General features: G+C 49.2%; 1 protein-coding gene across 2 annotated transcripts in view; it reads left to right on the top strand.

The window, feature by feature from the left end:
* The first annotated feature begins 254 nt into the window (after positions 1-254).
* The window catches only part of GALNT1 (polypeptide N-acetylgalactosaminyltransferase 1), a 219,818-nt gene continuing 200,936 nt past the window's right edge, over positions 255-19,136 (top strand). The window contains exons 1-2 of one of the 2 annotated variants that reach the window (XM_073587767.1): positions 255-376; positions 14,845-15,075. In XM_073587767.1, coding sequence (XP_073443868.1) covers positions 14,940-15,075 — 136 coding nt within the window. In that variant the 5' untranslated portion in view covers positions 255-376; positions 14,845-14,939. The other variant, XM_073587766.1, reaches the window with a different exon arrangement.

The raw sequence follows: 19,136 nt of genomic DNA on the forward strand, positions 1-19,136 counted from the left end.
GTGTAGCCCCAGTGTGCAGAGCCCCCCTCAGTGCCAGTGTAGCCTCCAGTGTGCAGAGCCTCCCTCAGTATCAGTGTAGCCCCAGTGTGCAGAGCCCCCCTCAGTGCCAGTGTAGCCCCCAGTGTGCAGAGCCTCCCTCAGTGCCAGTGTAGCCTCCAGTGTGCAGAGCCTCCCTCAGTACCAGAGTCTCTCCCAGTGTCAGTACAAGCAGCACAATTAAAGTTCCCGTAAAATGACGTTCCATGTGACATCACCGCACCGACCCTGGCAAGTGCCGCTCTGTCCGGATTAGCGGTGACGTTCCAGATAGCCACGCCCCTCAGGAGGAGGGCTCGTGAGCGTGTTCGGCTGTGACGCGTTGCTAGGGCTGGCTGAGGTAGTGTGTCCTGTGGGGCGCTCCGTAGTGGGGGGGACGGGAAGGAGCAGGGATTGCTGCACTCGCTGGTTCCTTGGTTGGGTTTTCAGTGGAAGCCGATTGTGTGCGTTTTCCCTGCCGTGACGCCTATGGACTACAGGAAGCCCCGGGAAGTGTGTGCGGAGTGAGTGCCGAGGGCGCGGAGTATGGCGAAGCCGCGGGAACAGTGACAGGTGAGCGGACTCGGAGTCCTGGAAGTGCTGTCACCTGGTGGGAGCCGCTGTGTATTCATCCGGACGTGTCCGCAGGGACCGGCGCTGCTCCCAGCTGCGTCCGGCGTGATGGAGCCCAGTGCCCGGGACATTATCACAGCGGGGAGTGGATGGCGGTAACGGGCACGGAGGGTGACGCAGCTCCGCGGCGCTGTGAGCTCCGGGCATGGTCAGGCAGCCCGCACCGTTCCCGTACCGTGCCCTCTGCTCCGTGACAGCCGGATATTCTGCGGATATAGGAAAGTTTAGTAAGTTACATTGTCAGTAGCTTGTGTCCCAGCTGCCTCCTCTTTTCTCCTGGCCTGGCACGTTATAGAGAGGGCTAGCAGACTGTGGACGGAGCTAGCCCATTATAGAGAGGGCTAGCACACTGTGGACGTAGCTAGCCCATTATAGAGAGAGGGCTAGCAGACTGTGGACGGAGCTAGCCCATTATAGAGAGGGCTAGCCCACTGTGGACGGAGGTAGCCCATTATAGAGAGGGCTAGCAGACTGTGGACGGAGCTAGCCCATTATAGAGAGGGCTAGCCCACTGTGGACGGAGGTAGCCCATTATAGAGAGGGCTAGCCCACTGTGGACGGAGGTAGCCCATTATAGAGAGGGCTAGCCCACTGTGGACGGAGCTAGCCCGTTATAGAGAGGGCTATCCCACTGTGGAGCGAGCTAGCCCATTATAGAGAGGGCTAGCCCACTGTGGACGGAGGTAGCCCATTATAGAGAGGGCTAGCACACTGTGGACGTAGCTAGCCCATTATAGAGGGCTAGCCCACTGTGGACGGAGCTAGCCCATTATAGAGAGGGCTAGCCCACTGTGGACGGAGGTAGCCCATTATAGAGAGGGCTAGCCCACTGTGGACGGAGGTAGCCCATTATAGAGAGGGCTAGCCTACTGTGGACGGAGGTAGCCCATTATAGAGAGGGCTAGCCCACTGTGGACGGAGGTAGCCCATTATAGAGAGGGCTAGCCCACTGTGGACGGAGGTAGCCCATTATAGAGAGGGCTAGCCCACTGTGGACGTAGCTAGCCCATTATAGAGAGGGCTAGCCCACTGTGGACGGAGGTAGCCCATTATAGAGAGGGCTAGCACACTGTGGACGGAGCTAGCCCATTATAGAGAGGGCTAGCCCGCTGTGGACGGAGCTAGCCCATTATAGAGAGGGCTAGCCCGCTGTGGACGGAGCTAGCCCATTATAGAGTGGGCTAGCACGCTGTGGACGTAGCTAGCCCATTATAGAGAGGGCTAGCACGCTGTGGACGTAGCTAGCCCATTATAGAGAGGGCTAGCACGCTGTGGACGTAGCTAGTCCATTATAGAGAGGGCTAGCACGCTGTGGACGTAGCTAGTCCATTATAGAGAGGGCTAGCACGCTGTGGACGTAGCTAGTCCATTATAGAGAGGGCTAGCACGCTGTGGACGTAGCTAGTCCATTATAGAGAGGGCTAGCACGCTGTGGACGTAGCTAGCCCATTATAGGGAGGGCTAGCACGCTGTGGACGTAGCTAGCCCATTATAGGGAGGGCTAGCACGCTGTGGACGTAGCTAGCCCATTATAGGGAGGGCTAGCCAGCTGTGGACGGAGCTAGCCCATTATAGGGAGGGCTAGCCCGCTGTGGACGGAGCTAGCCCATTATAGGGAGGGCTAGCCCGCTGTGGACGGAGCTAGCCCATTATAGGGAGGGCTAGCCCGCTGTGGACGGAGCTAGCCCATTATAGGGAGGGCTAGCCCGCTGTGGACGGAGCTAGCCCATTATAGGGAGGGCTAGCCCGCTGTGGACGGAGCTAGCCCATTATAGGGAGGGCTAGCCCGCTGTGGACGGAGCTAGCCCATTATAGGGAGGGCTAGCCCGCTGTGGACGGAGCTAGCCCATTATAGGGAGGGCTAGCCCGCTGTGGACGGAGCTAGCCCATTATAGGGAGGGCTAGCCCGCTGTGGACGGAGCTAGCCCATTATAGGGAGGGCTAGCCCGCTGTGGACGGAGCTAGCCCATTATAGGGAGGGCTAGCCCGCTGTGGACGGAGCTAGCCCATTATAGGGAGGGCTAGCCCGCTGTGGACGGAGCTAGCCCATTATAGGGAGGGCTAGCCCGCTGTGGACGGAGCTAGCCCATTATAGGGAGGGCTAGCTCCCTGTGGACGGAGCTAGCCCATTATGGAGAGGGCTAGCTCACTGTGTACAAAGCTAGCCCATTATGGAGACGGCTAGCCCACTGTGGACGGAGCTAGCCCATTACAGAAGGGGCTAGCCCACTGTGGAAGGAGCTAACCCATTATAGAGAGGGCTAGCCCACTGTGGACAGAGGTAGCCCATTATAGAGGGTGGTAGCACACTGTGGACGGAACAAACCCGTTATAGAGAGGGCTAGCCCACTGTGGATGGAGCTATTTCATTATAGAGAGGGCTAGCCCACTGTGGACGGTGCTATTTCATTATAGGGAGGGCTAGCCCACTGTGGACGGAGCTAGCCCATTATAGGGAGGGCTAGCCCGCTGTGGACGGAGCTAGCCCATGATAGGGAGGGCTAGCCCGCTGTGGACGGAGCTAGCCCATTATAGGGAGGGCTAGCCCGCTGTGGACGGAGCTAGCCCATTATAGGGAGGGCTAGCCCGCTGTGGACGGAGCTAGCCCATTATAGGGAGGGCTAGCCCGCTGTGGACGGAGCTAGCCCATTATAGGGAGGGCTAGCCCGCTGTGGACGGAGCTAGCCCATTATAGGGAGGGCTAGCCCGCTGTGGACGGAGCTAGCCCATTATAGGGAGGGCTAGCCCATTATAGGGAGGGCTAGCCCGCTGTGGACGGAGCTAGCCCATTATAGGGAGGGCTAGCCCGCTGTGACGGAGCTAGCCCATTATAGAGAGGGCTAGCTCCCTGTGGACGGAGCTAGCCCATTATAGGGAGGGCTAGCCCTCTGTGACGGAGCTAGCCCATTATGGAGAGGGCTAGCTCACTGTGTACAAAGCTAGCCCATTATGGAGACGGCTAGCCCACTGTGGACGGAGCTAGCCCATTACAGAAGGGGCTAGCCCACTGTGGAAGGAGCTAACCCATTATAGAGAGGGCTAGCCCACTGTGGACAGAGGTAGCCCATTATAGAGGGTGGTAGCACACTGTGGACGGAACAAACCCGTTATAGAGAGGGCTAGCCCACTGTGGATGGAGCTTTTTCATTATAGAGAGGGCTAGCCCACTGTGGACGGTGCTATTTCATTATAGGGAGGGCTAGCCCACTGTGGACGGTGCTATTTCATTATAGGGAGGGCTAGCCCACTGTGGACGGTGCTATTTCATTATAGGGAGGGCTAGCCCACTGTGGACGGTGCTATTTCATTATAGGGAGGGCTAGCCCACTGTGGACGGTGCTATTTCATTATAGGGAGGGCTAGCCCACTGTGGACGGTGCTATTTCATTATAGGGAGGGCTAGCCCACTGTGGACGGTGCTATTTCATTATAGGGAGGGCTAGCCCACTGTGGACGGTGCTATTTCATTATAGGGAGGGCTAGCCCACTGTGGGCGTAGCTATTTCATTATAGGGAGGGCTAGCCCACTGTGGATGGTGCTATTTCATTATAGGGAGGGCTAGCCCACTGTGGGCGTAGCTATTTCATTACAGGGAGGGCTAGCCCACTGTGGGCGTAGCTATTTCATTATAGGGAGGGCTAGCCCACTGTGGGCGGAGCTAGCCCATTATAGAGAGGGCTAGCCCACTGTGGACGGAGCTAGCCCATTATAGGGAGGGCTAGCCCCCTGTGGACGGAGCTAGCCCATTATAGAGAGGGCTAGCTCCCTGTGGACGGAGCTAGCCCATTATGGAGAGGGCTAGCTCACTGTGTACAAAGCTAGCCCATTATGGAGACGGCTAGCCCACTGTGGACGGAGCTAGCCCATTACAGAAGGGGCTAGCCCACTGTGGAAGGAGCTAACCCATTATAGAGAGGGATAGCACACTGTGGACAGAGGTAGCCCATTATAGAGAGGGCTAGCACATTGTGGACGGACCTAGCCCATTATAGAGGGTGGTAGCACACTGTGGACGGAACAAACCCGTTATAGAGAGGGCTAGCCCACTGTGGACGGAGCTATTTCATTATAGAGAGGGCTAGCCCACTGTGGACGGAGCTATTTCATTATACAGAGGGCTAGCCCACTGTGGACGGTGCTATTTCATTATAGAGAGGGCTAGCCCACTGTGGACAGAGGTAGCCCATTATAGAGAGGGCTAGCACATTGTGGACGGACCTAGCCCATTATAGAGGGTGGTAGCACACTGTGGACGGAACAAACCCGTTATAGAGAAGGCTAGCCCACTGTGGACGGAGCTATTTAATTATAGAGAGGGCTAGCCCACTGTGTGCGGAGCTATTTCATTATAGAGAGGGCTAGCCCACTGTGGACGGTGCTATTTCATTATAGGGAGGGCTAGCCCACTGTGGACGGTGCTATTTCATTATAGGGAGGGCTAGCCCACTGTGGGCGTAGCTATTTCATTATAGGGAGGGCTAGCCCACTGTGGATGGTGCTATTTCATTATAGGGAGGGCTAGCCCACTGTGGGCGTAACTATTTCATTATAGGGAGGGCTAGCCCACTGTGGGCGGAGCTAGCCCATTATAGAGAGGGCTAGCCCGCTGTGGACGGAGCTAGCCCATTATAGAGAGGGCTAGCCCGCTGTGGACGGAGCTAGCCCATTATAGAGAGGGCTAGCTCCCTGTGGACGGAGCTAGCCCATTATAGAGAGGGCTAGCCCGCTGCGGACGGGGCTAGCCCGTTATAGAGAGGGCTAGCCCGCTGCGGACGGGGCTACCCGATATAGAGAGGGCTAGCCCGCTGCGGACGGGGCTAGCCCATTATAGAGAGGGCTAGCTCCCTGTGGACGGAGCTAGCCCATTATAGAGAGGGCTAGCCCGCTGCGGACGGGGCTAGCCCGTTATAGAGAGGGCTAGCCCGCTGCGGACGGGGCTACCCGATATAGAGAGGGCTAGCCCGCTGCGGACGGGGCTAGCCCGATATAGAGAGGGCTAGCCCGCTGCGGACGGGGCTAGCCCGATATAGAGAGGGCTAGCCCGCTGCGGACGGGGCTAGCCCGTTATAGAGAGGGCTAGCCCGCTGCGGACGGGGCTAGCCCGTTATAGAGAGGGCTAGCCCGCTGCGGACGGGGCTAGCCCGTTATAGAGAGGGCTAGCCCGCTGCGGACGGGGCTAGCCCGTTATAGAGAGGGCTAGCCCGCTGCGGACGGGGCTAGCCCGTTATAGAGAGGGCTAGCCCGCTGCGGACGGGGCTAGCCCGTTATAGAGAGGGCTAGCCCGCTGCGGACGGGGCTAGCCCGTTATAGAGAGGGCTAGCCCGCTGCGGACGGGGCTAGCCCGTTATAGAGAGGGCTAGCCCGCTGCGGACGGGGCTAGCCCGTTATAGAGAGGGCTAGCCCGCTGCGGACGGGGCTAGCCCGTTATAGAGAGGGCTAGCCCGCTGCGGACGGGGCTAGCCCGTTATAGAGAGGGCTAGCCCGCTGCGGACGGGGCTAGCCCGTTATAGAGAGGGCTAGCCCGCTGCGGACGGGGCTAGCCCGTTATAGAGAGGGCTAGCCCGCTGCGGACGGGGCTAGCCCGTTATAGAGAGGGCTAGCCCGCTGCGGACGGGGCTAGCCCGTTATAGAGAGGGCTAGCCCGCTGCGGACGGGGCTAGCCCGTTATAGAGAGGGCTAGCCCGCTGCGGACGGGGCTAGCCCGTTATAGAGAGGGCTAGCCCGCTGCGGACGGGGCTAGCCCGTTATAGAGGGCTAGCCCGCTGCGGACGGGGCTAGCCCGTTATAGAGAGGGCTAGCCCGCTGCGGACGGGGCTAGCCCACTGTGTACGAAGCTATTCCATTATAGAGAGGGCTGCAGAAACCTGTACATGTGAATGCAGTCATACCAAACACCATGGCATTCAAAATTACCAAGAGATTTACTTGTTAAATGTTTTCCATACAGTACAGATACTGCTGCACTACCGGCTCTGCTCTGCATTGTGTTCTCATATGGACAGTGTGACGTGGTCACAAACCCTCCTATTATGAGGTCGCACCTGCTGCTTGTTGCTGTAGTTTCGACTGTCTTTTGTTTATTTTTAAATCCCTGGTTAACAAGTTGCAGTGACTGTGTTTTGCAAACAGGGTCAGGCCTCAGGCTTTGTGCACACGTGTGGAATTCCCCCGGAAATTTACGCGGTAATCCGGAATTCTATTCCGCAAGAAATCTGCATTTTAAATTCCCGTTTATTTTCCTGCGTTTTAACTAGTGTTTTGCAAGCGTAATTAGCTTGCAGAATTGCTAGCGTTTTCCAAGTGATCTGTAGCATCGCTTGGAAAACTGATTGACATGTTGGTCATACTCCAACTTTTTACTATTGAGGCTGCCTATGCCTATGCAGCATCAGTAGTAAAACGATCTAATGTTAAAAATAATAATAAAAATAAAAAAATCTGTTTTTCTCACCTACCGGCGTCCCGCGCAGCGCTTCCTGATCATTGCGATGCTCCCGGCAAGTCCCGTTCCCAGAGATGCCTTGCGACATTGACCTTTGATGATGTCGCGGTCTCACGTTACCGTAGCGGTATCGCGAGACCACGACGTCATCAAAGGTCATTGTCGCAAGGCATCCCTGGGAACGGGAGTTGACGGGAGCATCGGTGAGGTCTGGTGATGCTGCGAGGACCGCCGGAAGGTGAGAATAACATGATTTTTTTATTTTAATTCTTTTTTTTTTTTTAACAGGGATATGGTACCCAGAGCCTGGAGGAGAATCTCCTCTCCTCCAGACCATGGGTACCATCCGCACATGATCCGCTTACTTTTCGCATGGTGGGCACAGCCACATGCAAAGTAAGCGGAACAATGCATTCCTATGTGTGCGGATTTTCCAGCAATTCCGCAGAAAGAATGAACATGCTGCGTATTTTTCCGTGATGCCATTCCACGGAAAAATATGCAGCATTAGCGCAGCATGTGCGGAATGCCATAGGATTGCATGGGATGCTTTTTTTTTTTGCGTCTTTGCTGCAAAATCGCGCGTTTAAAAACGCTGCGAAAACGCTATGTTTGAACTCAGCCTCAGTGTTCTGCAGTCAGTATTACATCGGGAAGGCTGGTTCATGGTTCTGAGAGCTGAACTTATGGCGTTATAGACGTTTGTTAGTCATTGTCCAAAATACTTATCTAAGTGAGGCCCTACAGATTTACAGTGGCATGTAAAAGTTTGTGCACCCCTGGTCAAAATGACTTATTGTGAGCAGGCAAGTTGAAGATGAAATGATCTCTAAAAGGCCTAAAGTTAAAGATGACACATTTCCTTTGTATATTGGCAAAAAATATATATTTTAAAAATTACAAAAAGAAAAATGGGCCAATGAACAATCTGGGCACACTTGGAGATTTGTGTGCTTAGATAATTTTGACCAAGGTTTTTGACTTTATTTTGCCTGTTAGGATAACCCTATCATTGTTGGGAAAGGCCAGGCCATGCAAATTTCCCAGCTTTATAAAAACCCAGCCTTCTCTAACCTTGTGCCAAAAAACAATAGCCATGGGAACTCCTTAGCAGCTGCCTATGACTCTGAAAATGTTGGAGGTCCTCAAAGCAGGAAAAGGCTATAAGAAGATAGAAAAGCATTTTCAAGTTGCCCTTTCCTCATTTTGAAATGTAATTAAGAAATGGCAGTAAACAGGAACAGTGAAGGTCAAGATAAGGTCTGTAAGACCAAGCAAAATTTCAGTGCTAGCTGCTTGTAGGTTTGATAGAGAGGCAAATCATAACCCTGGCTGGACTGCAAAATACCTTAAGAAAGATTTACCAGAATCTGTAGTTGGAGTACACTTTCCACTGTTCAGATACATGGCCTTCATGGAAGAGTCATCAGAAGAAAACCTCCCGTGCAACCTCACCATAAAATTCACTGTCAGTAGTATGCAAAAGAACATCTAAACAAGCTTGATGTGTTTTGGAAATGAGTTCTGAAGACTGATGAGGTTATAATAAAATTGTTTGGCCACAATAATTAAAGTTATGTATGGAGAGAAAAAAGGGTATAACATTTTAGGAAAATAACCTCTCGCCAACCTTTAAGCGAGGTGGCTAAATGGAGGTGGATAAATCACGCCTTGGGGGTTGTGTTGCAGCCAATGGCACGGGGAACACTTCACTGGTAAAGAGAAGAATGGATTCAATGAATTTTCAACAAATTCTTGATGCAAATATAACACCATCTGTAAAAAGAAAAAAAAACAGAAGTTGAAAAGAGGATGGCTTTTATAAATGGATAATGATCCTAAACACACATCAGATGATCCTAAACACATATCAAAATCGACAATAAACTATCTCAAAAGGCATAAGCTGAAGGTTTTACAATGACCCTCGCGGTCCCCTGATCTGTACATCATTGATAATCTGTGGTTAGACCTCAAATAGCAGTGCATGTAAGACAACCCAGGAATCTCACAGAACTGGAAGAATTGTCCAAGGAAGAATTGAAAGACTCTTGGCTGCCTACAAAAAGTGTTTATAAGCTGTGATACCTGCAAAAAGTGTTTATAAGCTGTGATACCTGCAAAAAGTGTTTATAAGCTGTGATACCTACAAAAAGTGTTTCTAGTAGGTATTAACCATGCAAGGTGCCCAAACTTTTGCATCTGCCCATTTTCCTTTTTGTATAATGTTTAAAATGTAAAAGATGGAAATATATTGGTTTGGCCTAAAATACAAAGGAAATGTCTCCTTTTATCTTTAGGCTTTTTAGAGATCATTTCATCTTCAACTTGCTTAACTGCTCACATTAACAGTAATTTTGACCAGGGGTGCCTGACATTTTATATGCCACTGTATGTACAAAGATCTTGTTTCTAAGGAAAGTCAGCACAGTTGTGATCTTGGGTTCCGTAATATCGAGCGCCCAAATGACATTAGAACCACAGTAGAGGCCCCGATCCCTCGTCCCCACAACTCCGAGCCGTAACGTGTCTGCATGGGTGAGACCTTGGGCCACCTTCATATGGCAGGCATATTTGTAAGCCAAAACAGTGTGCTGACAGTATGGAAGAGGTGCAAACTTCTCCACGGAAGGGTGGGGGGACTTGAGGCGTCTTCTGACTCCTCAAAAATACAGCCCATGGATTTATAGTGCACTGCGGCACATCATATACGGTACATACATTCATACCACAACAATTCATGTAAATGCACCAATATCCTATTTCTCTGCAGGCACCACTCCTAATTCTGGCTAAGTGCTGAAGCCATTGCTTTGTGAAGGAGATGTAAGGCTAAGTTCAGACTAAGGGGGTGTGCACACGCTGCGGATTCTGCTGCGGACCCGCAGCGGATTTTGCCGCTGCGGGTCCGCAGCAGTTTTTGCTGCGGTGTACAGTACCATTATTCCCTATGGGAATACAAAACCGCAGTGCAGACGGTGCGGAATTTTCCACGCGGTTTTTCTGCGGTTTTGAAACCGCAAAAAGAATTGACATTTCAATTCTTTCTGTGGATTCTGCTGCGGTTTGCCATCTCCCCCATTGAGTAGATGCAAAACCGCAGAGCAATCCGCAGGTAAAACCGCAGGTCTTTTGACCTGCAGATTTACCTGCAGATTTTACAAAATCCGCACTGCAATCCGCAGTGTGTGCATGTACCCTAACACTTATTTCATGGGCCTGTCATGTTGGCTGTCGGGTGCAGGTATGCGCCATCGCAGCCAGCACTGTCACACAATACAGAGCATTGCTTGTGTGCACCAGTGCAGTGACTTCCATTGGTCACAGTTGGCTCCGCACACAGGCAGCACATTGACACCTGAAGTAAGGCCGCCTTCACACTGGCATATTCTGCATCAATATTTGTGAACCATATTTAGCAGTGGAAAAAGCATACAAGCGAAGAGTTTCACCTTCTCCATGCTTCCGAGCTGCGCCTGGGTTTAGTGTGCAAATCCTGCAGAAGGGCCCTGCTTAGCAAGGCAGACTGCATGCCGGTCAGGGTCTGCACAAAGCTGGGATGCCATTACTCACAGACCCCCCTCCAGATGTGGTATGCTCAGACTAGATGGGTAGTGTTTCCATAATGGGATTGGGATTAGTGCCCCGTTGTTGTACAGTACGTGCACACTCATGGACTTGTACTCCGCACATCACTGTCCGATCTCACTGGTAACGTGCTGATTTTGCTCTGTAAAGTTGCAGATCTTTGCTTTCTGCGTTGGGAGCCATCATGTTTCCCTTGTGAATCATGTGTTGTAGCAACTGGCAGCATTGGCTTCCAAATGAGTAACACTTAGGAAGCCTCTCCCCTAGGAGCCAGAGGCGCTCATTGTCTGGTGCCATCGTGTCATATATATGTGACCTCCGTGACGTGAAGTGCTGAACTATATTCTGCCTTGGCTGTGAAATGTGTGATTTCCCTGGCTGGGGTGAGGACACTTCACAGACAGGAAATGTGAGGGTCATTTGTTCCCCTGCCCCCCAGCACCATCACTGCTCAGTGTGTGCACACGTGCTGCGGTGCGTGGCTGGCAGCCTTATTTGTTCCTTATAGTGTTACTGGGGTTATAGATTTACTGCCACTTGTCAGCATTGTGTGACACAGGAGTTCTGCAAGACTTGTCTGCTGGGTGCTTGCCCTTGGAAATGTTGGCAGAATATGATTCCACCACTGGCTGCTTGGGTACTAAGAACACCAAACTAGAGCGGTGGCAATATGGGAGCTCCTTCACACCGTAAGCTCCAGATCCCGCAGGCTGTGCTCACACATTGCGCCTCTACCTTTCTTTCCATTGGAGATAAGAGCTGCCAGATGTCGGCGAATGAGGATTTCACAAGCGGCAGCAATGCCGTGTGCCTCTGATAGCTGTCTGGGTTTTTGCTCTGTTTGTTCTCGGACCTCTTCCCCATTCTTAGTGCCCTTTGTGCTTATTTGGCACCCTGATGTTAATGATGGGCCTGAGGATTGAAGGTTATTACTATAGATGACCGAATTTGTTTGGAATGGATGTCCGAATCTGAATTTGCCATATTCGTGCCATTTTGGTACCCTATTCGTGCTGGATTTATGTTTGAAGATCGGGTCCGAACATATTCGGTTATTTCACCTCCCATTGACTCCAGTGACGTTGAGCTGTGTTCAGCGAATATTGCAAATTCAATATTCGTTGTCGATCATAATCCAAACCGAATTTTCAAAAATTCACTCATCTCTAGTTATTACGTTCAATGCGCGGATGGGCTCGATCGGCTGAACTGTTCATTGTCTACTACATGATGACAGTTCCTAGACGCTCCCACTTCACAACAATAGCACTAAAGGTTCATTCACACGTCACCATTACATGGATTTGCTTTCTGCATATGGTTTATTTAAGAAATGGAAGCAAAACACAGATTATCTCAATGATGGAAAAACGGCAGCATAAAGTACAAAGTGATCTGGTGAATAAACCCTTACGGTTGAGGGGACTAAATCTGGCAGACAAAACTTAGGCTCCATTCACACATCCGTCTCTACTTTCCATCCATGTAACATGGACCAATTCTCGCTAATGTTCTTTGTATTGCCTTCTTGTTGCATCACTGTTTCCTCATCCTTTCCTAAAGGGACATGATTATCAGAAAATAACCCAGTTTGTAAATCAAGTTTTGGGTCTTTTTGTGTGTGTCTGTCTGTCTATCCCGTGTCTGTCTGTCTATCCCGTGTCTGTCTGTCTATCCCGTGTCTGTCTGTCTATCCCGTGTCTGTCTGTCTATCCCGCTATCGATCACTTATCTATCCCAATAGAAATCTTGCAGTTTTCCCACTAGTCATTTAGGGCTTTTTAGACTCTCATGTCCCGTTGTTTCTGTAAACACAATGGTTGGATCCTGACAGTATATTTTGTATTGAAGAATTTAATGAGCCTGTGTAAAGGTCATTGGGAGAGGCAGGGGAACGGAGTCAGCTGTGACTGCGTCTATTGTGAATAGTGCTATCTGTAATTGCAAGCCTGTCTCTGCTGATAGGGAGCCTGCTGGAAACTCTTCTTGAAAGGACATGAAGTGTGAGTCTTAAGGGCCTGTCACACTAAGCGATATCGCTATAACGTCACTGGTTTTTGTGACGTTATAGCGATATTGCTAGCGATATCGCTGTGTCTGACACTTACCTCCGACCGGCTCCACCGCTGGTTATTGCTGATCGCGCGAGAACGTCCTGGACCGTTTCTCGTCGTCAGCTTCCTGCTGTGGAGACGAGCGACGCTTGGACACGGGTGGAGGACGTCAGGATCGCCTCGTCTGACAGGTAAGTAGCGACCCCCGACCCCTGCGATGTTGCTGGTGAGATCTGCCTGTGTGGCAGCTCACTAGCGACCACTTAGCAATGCACCAGCGATCCTGACAGCGTCATATCGCTGGTCGGCATCACTGGTGCATCGCTAAGTGTGACAGTACCTTTAAAGGGGTTATCCACTACTAGGACAACCCATTCTTGAACTAAATGTTTTGCCCTGTTAAAATAAGAAAAAAACCTATACTCTCCTCTCGTGTGAGCGCCGTTCTAGCGTTGTTGGCACTTTCAGTCCCGGAGCGCTGGTGGAGTGGAGTTACACGTGGTACACAGCGCCCATCAGCGCTGGCATCGCTGCCTCTGCCTTCGTATGGTTTGAACATGAAGAGGAAGCCAATGCTGCGGCTGATCTCCTCTTCATGTTCAATCCTTACTGAGGCAGAGGCAGCGATGCCAGCGCTGACGGGCGCTGTGTACCACGTTTACATGTGCATCGTGTAAACGTGTAAACTCCACCAGTGCTCCAGGACTGCGAGTGCCGACACCGCTGGAGCGGCGCTGGCTCTGCAGGTGAGCATAGGTTTTTTTTCTATTTTATCAGGACCAAAAATTTAGTGCAAGAAGGGGTTGTCCTAGTAGTGGAAAATCCCTTTAAAGCAGGGCTGTGGAGTCGTGGAGTCGGAGTCGGTGCTCATTTTGGTGGAGTCGGAGTCGGAGTTGGAGTCGGTATAAAATGGTCCGACTCCGACTCCTAAAATATATAATAAATTGGGTACAGTAATTCAATGCAGGGTGTGATGAATATTTTTTCATAGGAGTTTGGGTAAGTTATGAAATGTCCTATAAATGGCTGTTATATTCCTGATCTAAGGCTACATTCACACACAGCGTTTTTGCTGCGATTTTTGAGGATACGGTTTTCAGCTGCAAAAGCTGATCATCTTTTTAAAAAACTGCATCACCTGAAAGGTTTTTGAACTCATAGATAATGTTTTCAATAGAAAAAGCAGATTAGAAATCTGCTCTATCTATCCATTTATCCATATCTGTCTATCCATATCGTATCTGTACCAAAAAGAATGAAAACCGGGTAGTACACCAATATATATTCTGTTCTATCTAAATATCTTGATTATTGGATCATAAAAATGATTAAATGTCTGAGGTTCACATTGTACTACAATAAATTTTTCACTTAAATATAAGCAATATGTGTGGGAGTCGGAGTCGTGGAGTCGGAGTCGGTGTAAGGGAAATTGAGGAGTCGGAGTCGGTGTAAGGGAAATTGAGGAGTCGGAGTCGCAGGTTTGGCTTACCGACTCCACAGCCCTGCTTTAAAGGCCCAGTTTGTTTTTTTTCTATCAAGTTTCTGAGATGGGAAAAACAAATGAAAACTACATGTAAGGGTGAGTGCACACGTCCTCTTTTTCAGGCAATCCCTGCTTGCAAGTACCTGAAAAGGGCAGCAAAAGTGCCACTCTCCATACTTAAATTACGGCGTGAAATCTCCAGCACGAATGACCGCCAATGTTTTCCCGAAATGATTTAGCTGGGAAAACTCAGGGACTATGCAATGCAGGCGTAAAGACTATGCAATGTGAACATGGCCGAACACACAAACCTGATCTAAAGGATGGGTTATTGTATTTCTGATGACATCTTCCCTTTAAGAGCTGACGGAGATGAACTCAGTGAGCTTATGTTATCCATCGACTCTAAACAATAGTTCAGTGAAAGATGGGCGCTCTTGGGTAAGGCAGCGCAGCTCCCATTCACTTCAGTGGGAGAAAGCTGCAGACTGAATCCCGTGTCCTAACCAGGGCACAGATGTAATGTGAGCCTGGCATTGCCTGCTGGCAGCTTCTGCCATGGCAGACTTTTGCTGCATATTGCTGCGTATGTTCCTGTTCTCACCATTTCTTTTTTTTCTTGCAGTTTGTAGAAGACAAATGAAGCTGAATTCCTGGCACAACGAGGTCTTTTATTTTTGTGGCACAGTTTTTTAATATATTTTTATTTTTTTTCTTGCTATGAAAAAATTTGCCTACTTTAAGGTGGTCTTGGCCACCTCATTGGTTTGGGTCTTCTTGGATATATTTCTATTGCTGTACTTCAGCGAATGCAACAAATGTGAGGATAAGGAGCGAGGCCTGCCTGCTGGAGATGGTGAGTTTCTGCCATTTCTAGTTCTTTATTACATGTGATCTTTTCAGCTAATGTCATGGCTGTGGTCTGTGGGGTCCAAGAAATGTTCACTAATGATGGCGTATGTGTCCTGTGTTCACACTGAGGTTTTTGTTTAGCAGTAGCTCTTTAAAAAGCATGAGTTGCTGTATATGAACCTCTGATTTGTAAAGCGCTGTGGAATATGTTGGCGCTAATATATATATATATATCTCATTGGAGAATTGGACAAATTCTGCTCCTAAAACTTAGTAAAGACAACTTGGGGTGTGATTTATTCGGTGCAGCGCTGTGCTCACCTGCCTTAGTTTGGGCGTGCAGAGTGAGCTGTGTGTTAGGCCTGTTTCACACTTCCGTTTTTTCAAATCCGTCAAAATCCGTTGGTTTCCGTAAAAAAACGGATCCGCCATTTTTTTGCAGGATCCGTTTTTTGTCCCATAGACTTCCATTAGTGGTTACCGCGGATCCGTCAAAAAAACGGATCCGTTTTTTTAAAAACGGATCCGTTTGCATCAGTTTCCGTCAAAAAAACGGAAACGGATCCGTTTGGCGGACACAAAAACGGAAGTGTGAAACAGGCCTAAGCTGTCAGTCAGTGACGCCCCCGGTGACTGTAATTGCTGCGGGCACACCTCCATGACTGAAAGCCTGCGGCTCCAAGCTGCCGCACTTTCATCCTGCTATTAACCTGCAGACTAACCCTACATCGACAGGTGTTAATAGCACTGTCATCTGATAGAACAAGCTCCCTTTAATGAATCGGCACCTCAGTGTGAACACACTCTTAGACTATCAGAGAAGATACAAGTTACTTGTAACTTTGTGGTTTTGGGCATCTGATGACAAGAAAAATGTGATTTATTCCCCTGCGTCTACTGATGTCAGCTATAGCCAGTGATCTGAGCCTTAACCCCTTTTCTGCCTTTTTTATCGTTACCTGTTGCATTCTGGGAGCTAGGACAATTTTGACACTTTTGAATTGTACAAATAAAACTTAAATGACAACATCAAAAAATGTTATTAAACCCTACCTACATATTTTTCAAACTTGTCCAGATGCCATTCGGCAATATACAGCAGGGACCTTCATGCAATTTTCTTCAAAGTGATTTTTTTTTTTTTTTGTGTGTGTGACGTGTAGGTCCGTATGTGTCACCTAGACCTGTGTGTGCATTTTATGCCTGCTTATAAAATAATCCGGACTGGAGCGGTGAGGTTTACACTTCATAATTCAAGTCTGACATGTCACTTTCCGGAACAATACCTTTTGGCATGCCTTTGTGTCCACGTTGGGCTGAGATTTTCTTTACCCTTTTATGACATTGTTCTCTGTGGATAGTAAACGCAGATCAGTGTGCTTAAAATTTATTTAAAAAAACAACAAAACCCTTGAAATTTACTAAAATAATTTGGATACATTTGTACTTTTTCAAACTTGTAAGTTGTCTGCTCTTTAAAAGAATATCGCACCACACATAATAGTTAATAATTAACTTTTCCCACATGTCTACTTCATGTAGGCATCATCATTTATATACCCATTGTGTTTTTTGGACATTAGACAGCTTTGCGGCACATTCACGCTGTGCTATGTCCAGCGCAGACAGTAGGGTACATCTGCGTGTCCGCCTCCAGTAGGCGTGTACGGCCAAGCACACAATGACTCTGTGGACACTATTAACCCACATACCGGGCTAAAATATAATTTTTTTTTTTTTTTTTAATGCAGTTTCTCCAAGTACACAAATGTTCTGTATAATCTCGAACGGCACGGAAGAGGTTGCCGCTATCCTGCCTTTGTAGGGTCCCTGAGGCATTCATTAATATCGAGAAAACCCCCCCAGAATTGACCCCATTTTGGAAACGATACATCTCAAGGTATCGGTCAGGAGGTGTAGTCACCCTATTTGATGCAAGAGTCGTACTAGTCAGCAGTAAATGGGATTTTTTGATCACTTTCTCTTTTTCACATCTTTTATGACACAGTTACATAGCAATTCTGGCATATTTTTCTGTGTTTATATGATGTTTACCGAGTGGGATAAATACTCGCTTTTTAGCTCCTCACAATGAAATGTGGCCACACTCTAAAAGCCATATATTTTTCTTCTTTCACAGTCCATTGTAAGAAGGCTTGTTTTCGATGACTGTATGAGAGCTACTTTTATCACTCGCGCTGTTATGGATTTGGCGATGCCGACTGTGTAATTTTTTTTCTTCCTCACATAATGAAGGGCTCAAAAGAAAAAAAATAACTATTTTAGTTTTTTTTTGCACGACTTTTTTTTTTTTATTATTAAACAGGATTTATTTCTTTGATGTGGTACCAACTCCCCCGTTCTTATACAGAGACTAGAGGTGTATCATACGTCATCTGTCTCTGGTCCTTGCAACCTACTGGTTCCATCGCCGTTCCCTCCTCACTGGCTGAATTCACAGGGTACATCTTAGCAGGATGCATCTCCACTCGGATCACGACGATGGCAGAATCTCCACTTTACAATGAGACCGGAAATCACCTTTGTAGTCGAGACCAAGCCAGGTTCTGCCGGATTCACACACATCCTAGTATCACTGTCCCGGTGCGGACCGTAATGCACAGACTCAGAGCTGGTCTCCTGACCTGGACTTGGCAGCTTCATTTATGCCTATGCGGCTGGTGCGTTCACGTTGGGAGACCCGAGGCTGCTCCGTACGGCACATATGGGACACATGGATGTGCGAATGTTGTCTGTCAGGAGTGCGAGCTGCACCAGCTCTCTAGAACTGTGAGTAGACCCTTATCTTTAAAATGAGCCCCTCCCATCACTACTGTAGCTGCAATCCAAGCCGATATATGACCGTTATTAGGGCGTGTTCCATATATTTTTTACTGCTGAATTGCCCCACTGAGTTCATGTGAGAAAATTCCTACGTAACAAAGCCATGGTTAAACACCAACATGCTCTTTTTATATTAATCAGGGTTTGTTTTCAAAGCACTTTCAATGGAAACTGAGGACATCTTTGGCTATAATACAGAATATATAGATATTTTTTCCAGGGGCCATTAACTCGCTGGTAACGAAGAGTTATGTAGTGCAGAATGGGGCTGTATATAGCAGGGCTGAGAGGAGTGATGTAATAATAATCTTTATTTTTATATAGCGCTAACATATTCCGCAGCGCTTTACAGTTTGCCCACATTATCATCGCTGTCCCCGATGGGGCTCACAATCTAAATTCTCTATCAGTATGTCTTTGGAATGTGGGAGGAAACCGGAGATCCCGGAGGTAACCCACGCTAACACGGGGAGAACATACAAGCTCCTATGCTATATACTGCAGAACAGTGCTCCGTATTGAGTGGCTTAGGGGAGTGATATACTGCAGGATAGAGCTGTGTATAGGGAGGTTTGAAAAGAGAGTTATGTTGCAGGATGGAGCTGTGTATATAGTGGCTTAAAGGAGTGATATACTGCAGGATGGAGTGTCTATAGAGGCTGAGAGGAGTGATGTCCTGCATGATGGGACTGTATATAGATGGATTGAGAGGTGTTAAACGGAATCTGTCACCCAATTTTTCGCCTATCAGGTGCCGGCACCGCCATCAGGGGCTTATCTACAGCAGTTTGTAATGCTGTAGATAAGCCCCCGATGTAACCTGAAAGATAAGAAAAATACGTTAGATTATACTCACCGGGGGGTGGAGTCGGGTGCGATGGATGTCGCGGTCCGGTGCCTCCCATCTTAATACGATGCCGTCCTCCTCCTTGCTTCTCCCTCGGCTCCTGCGCACGCGTACTTTCTCTGCCCTTTTGAGGGCAGATTAAAGTACTGCAGTACGCAGGAGGCAGGAAAGGTCAGAGAGGTCCTGCGCACTGCAGTACTTTACTCTTGCCTCAACAGGGCAGAGAAAGCATGCGTGCGCAGGAGCCGAGGGAGAAGCAAGGAGGAGGACGGCATCGTAGTAAGATGGGAGGCGCCGGACGGGACGGAGACACACATCGGACCGGACCGAACGCTGGGGTGAGTATACTCTCCACCACTCCAGTCTGTCCTCAA

Source organism: Dendrobates tinctorius, unplaced genomic scaffold, assembly GCF_039654945.1.
Source record: "Dendrobates tinctorius isolate UK_male_01 unplaced genomic scaffold, ASM3965494v1 ptg000102l, whole genome shotgun sequence".
Classification (NCBI taxonomy): Eukaryota; Metazoa; Chordata; class Amphibia; order Anura; family Dendrobatidae; genus Dendrobates; species Dendrobates tinctorius.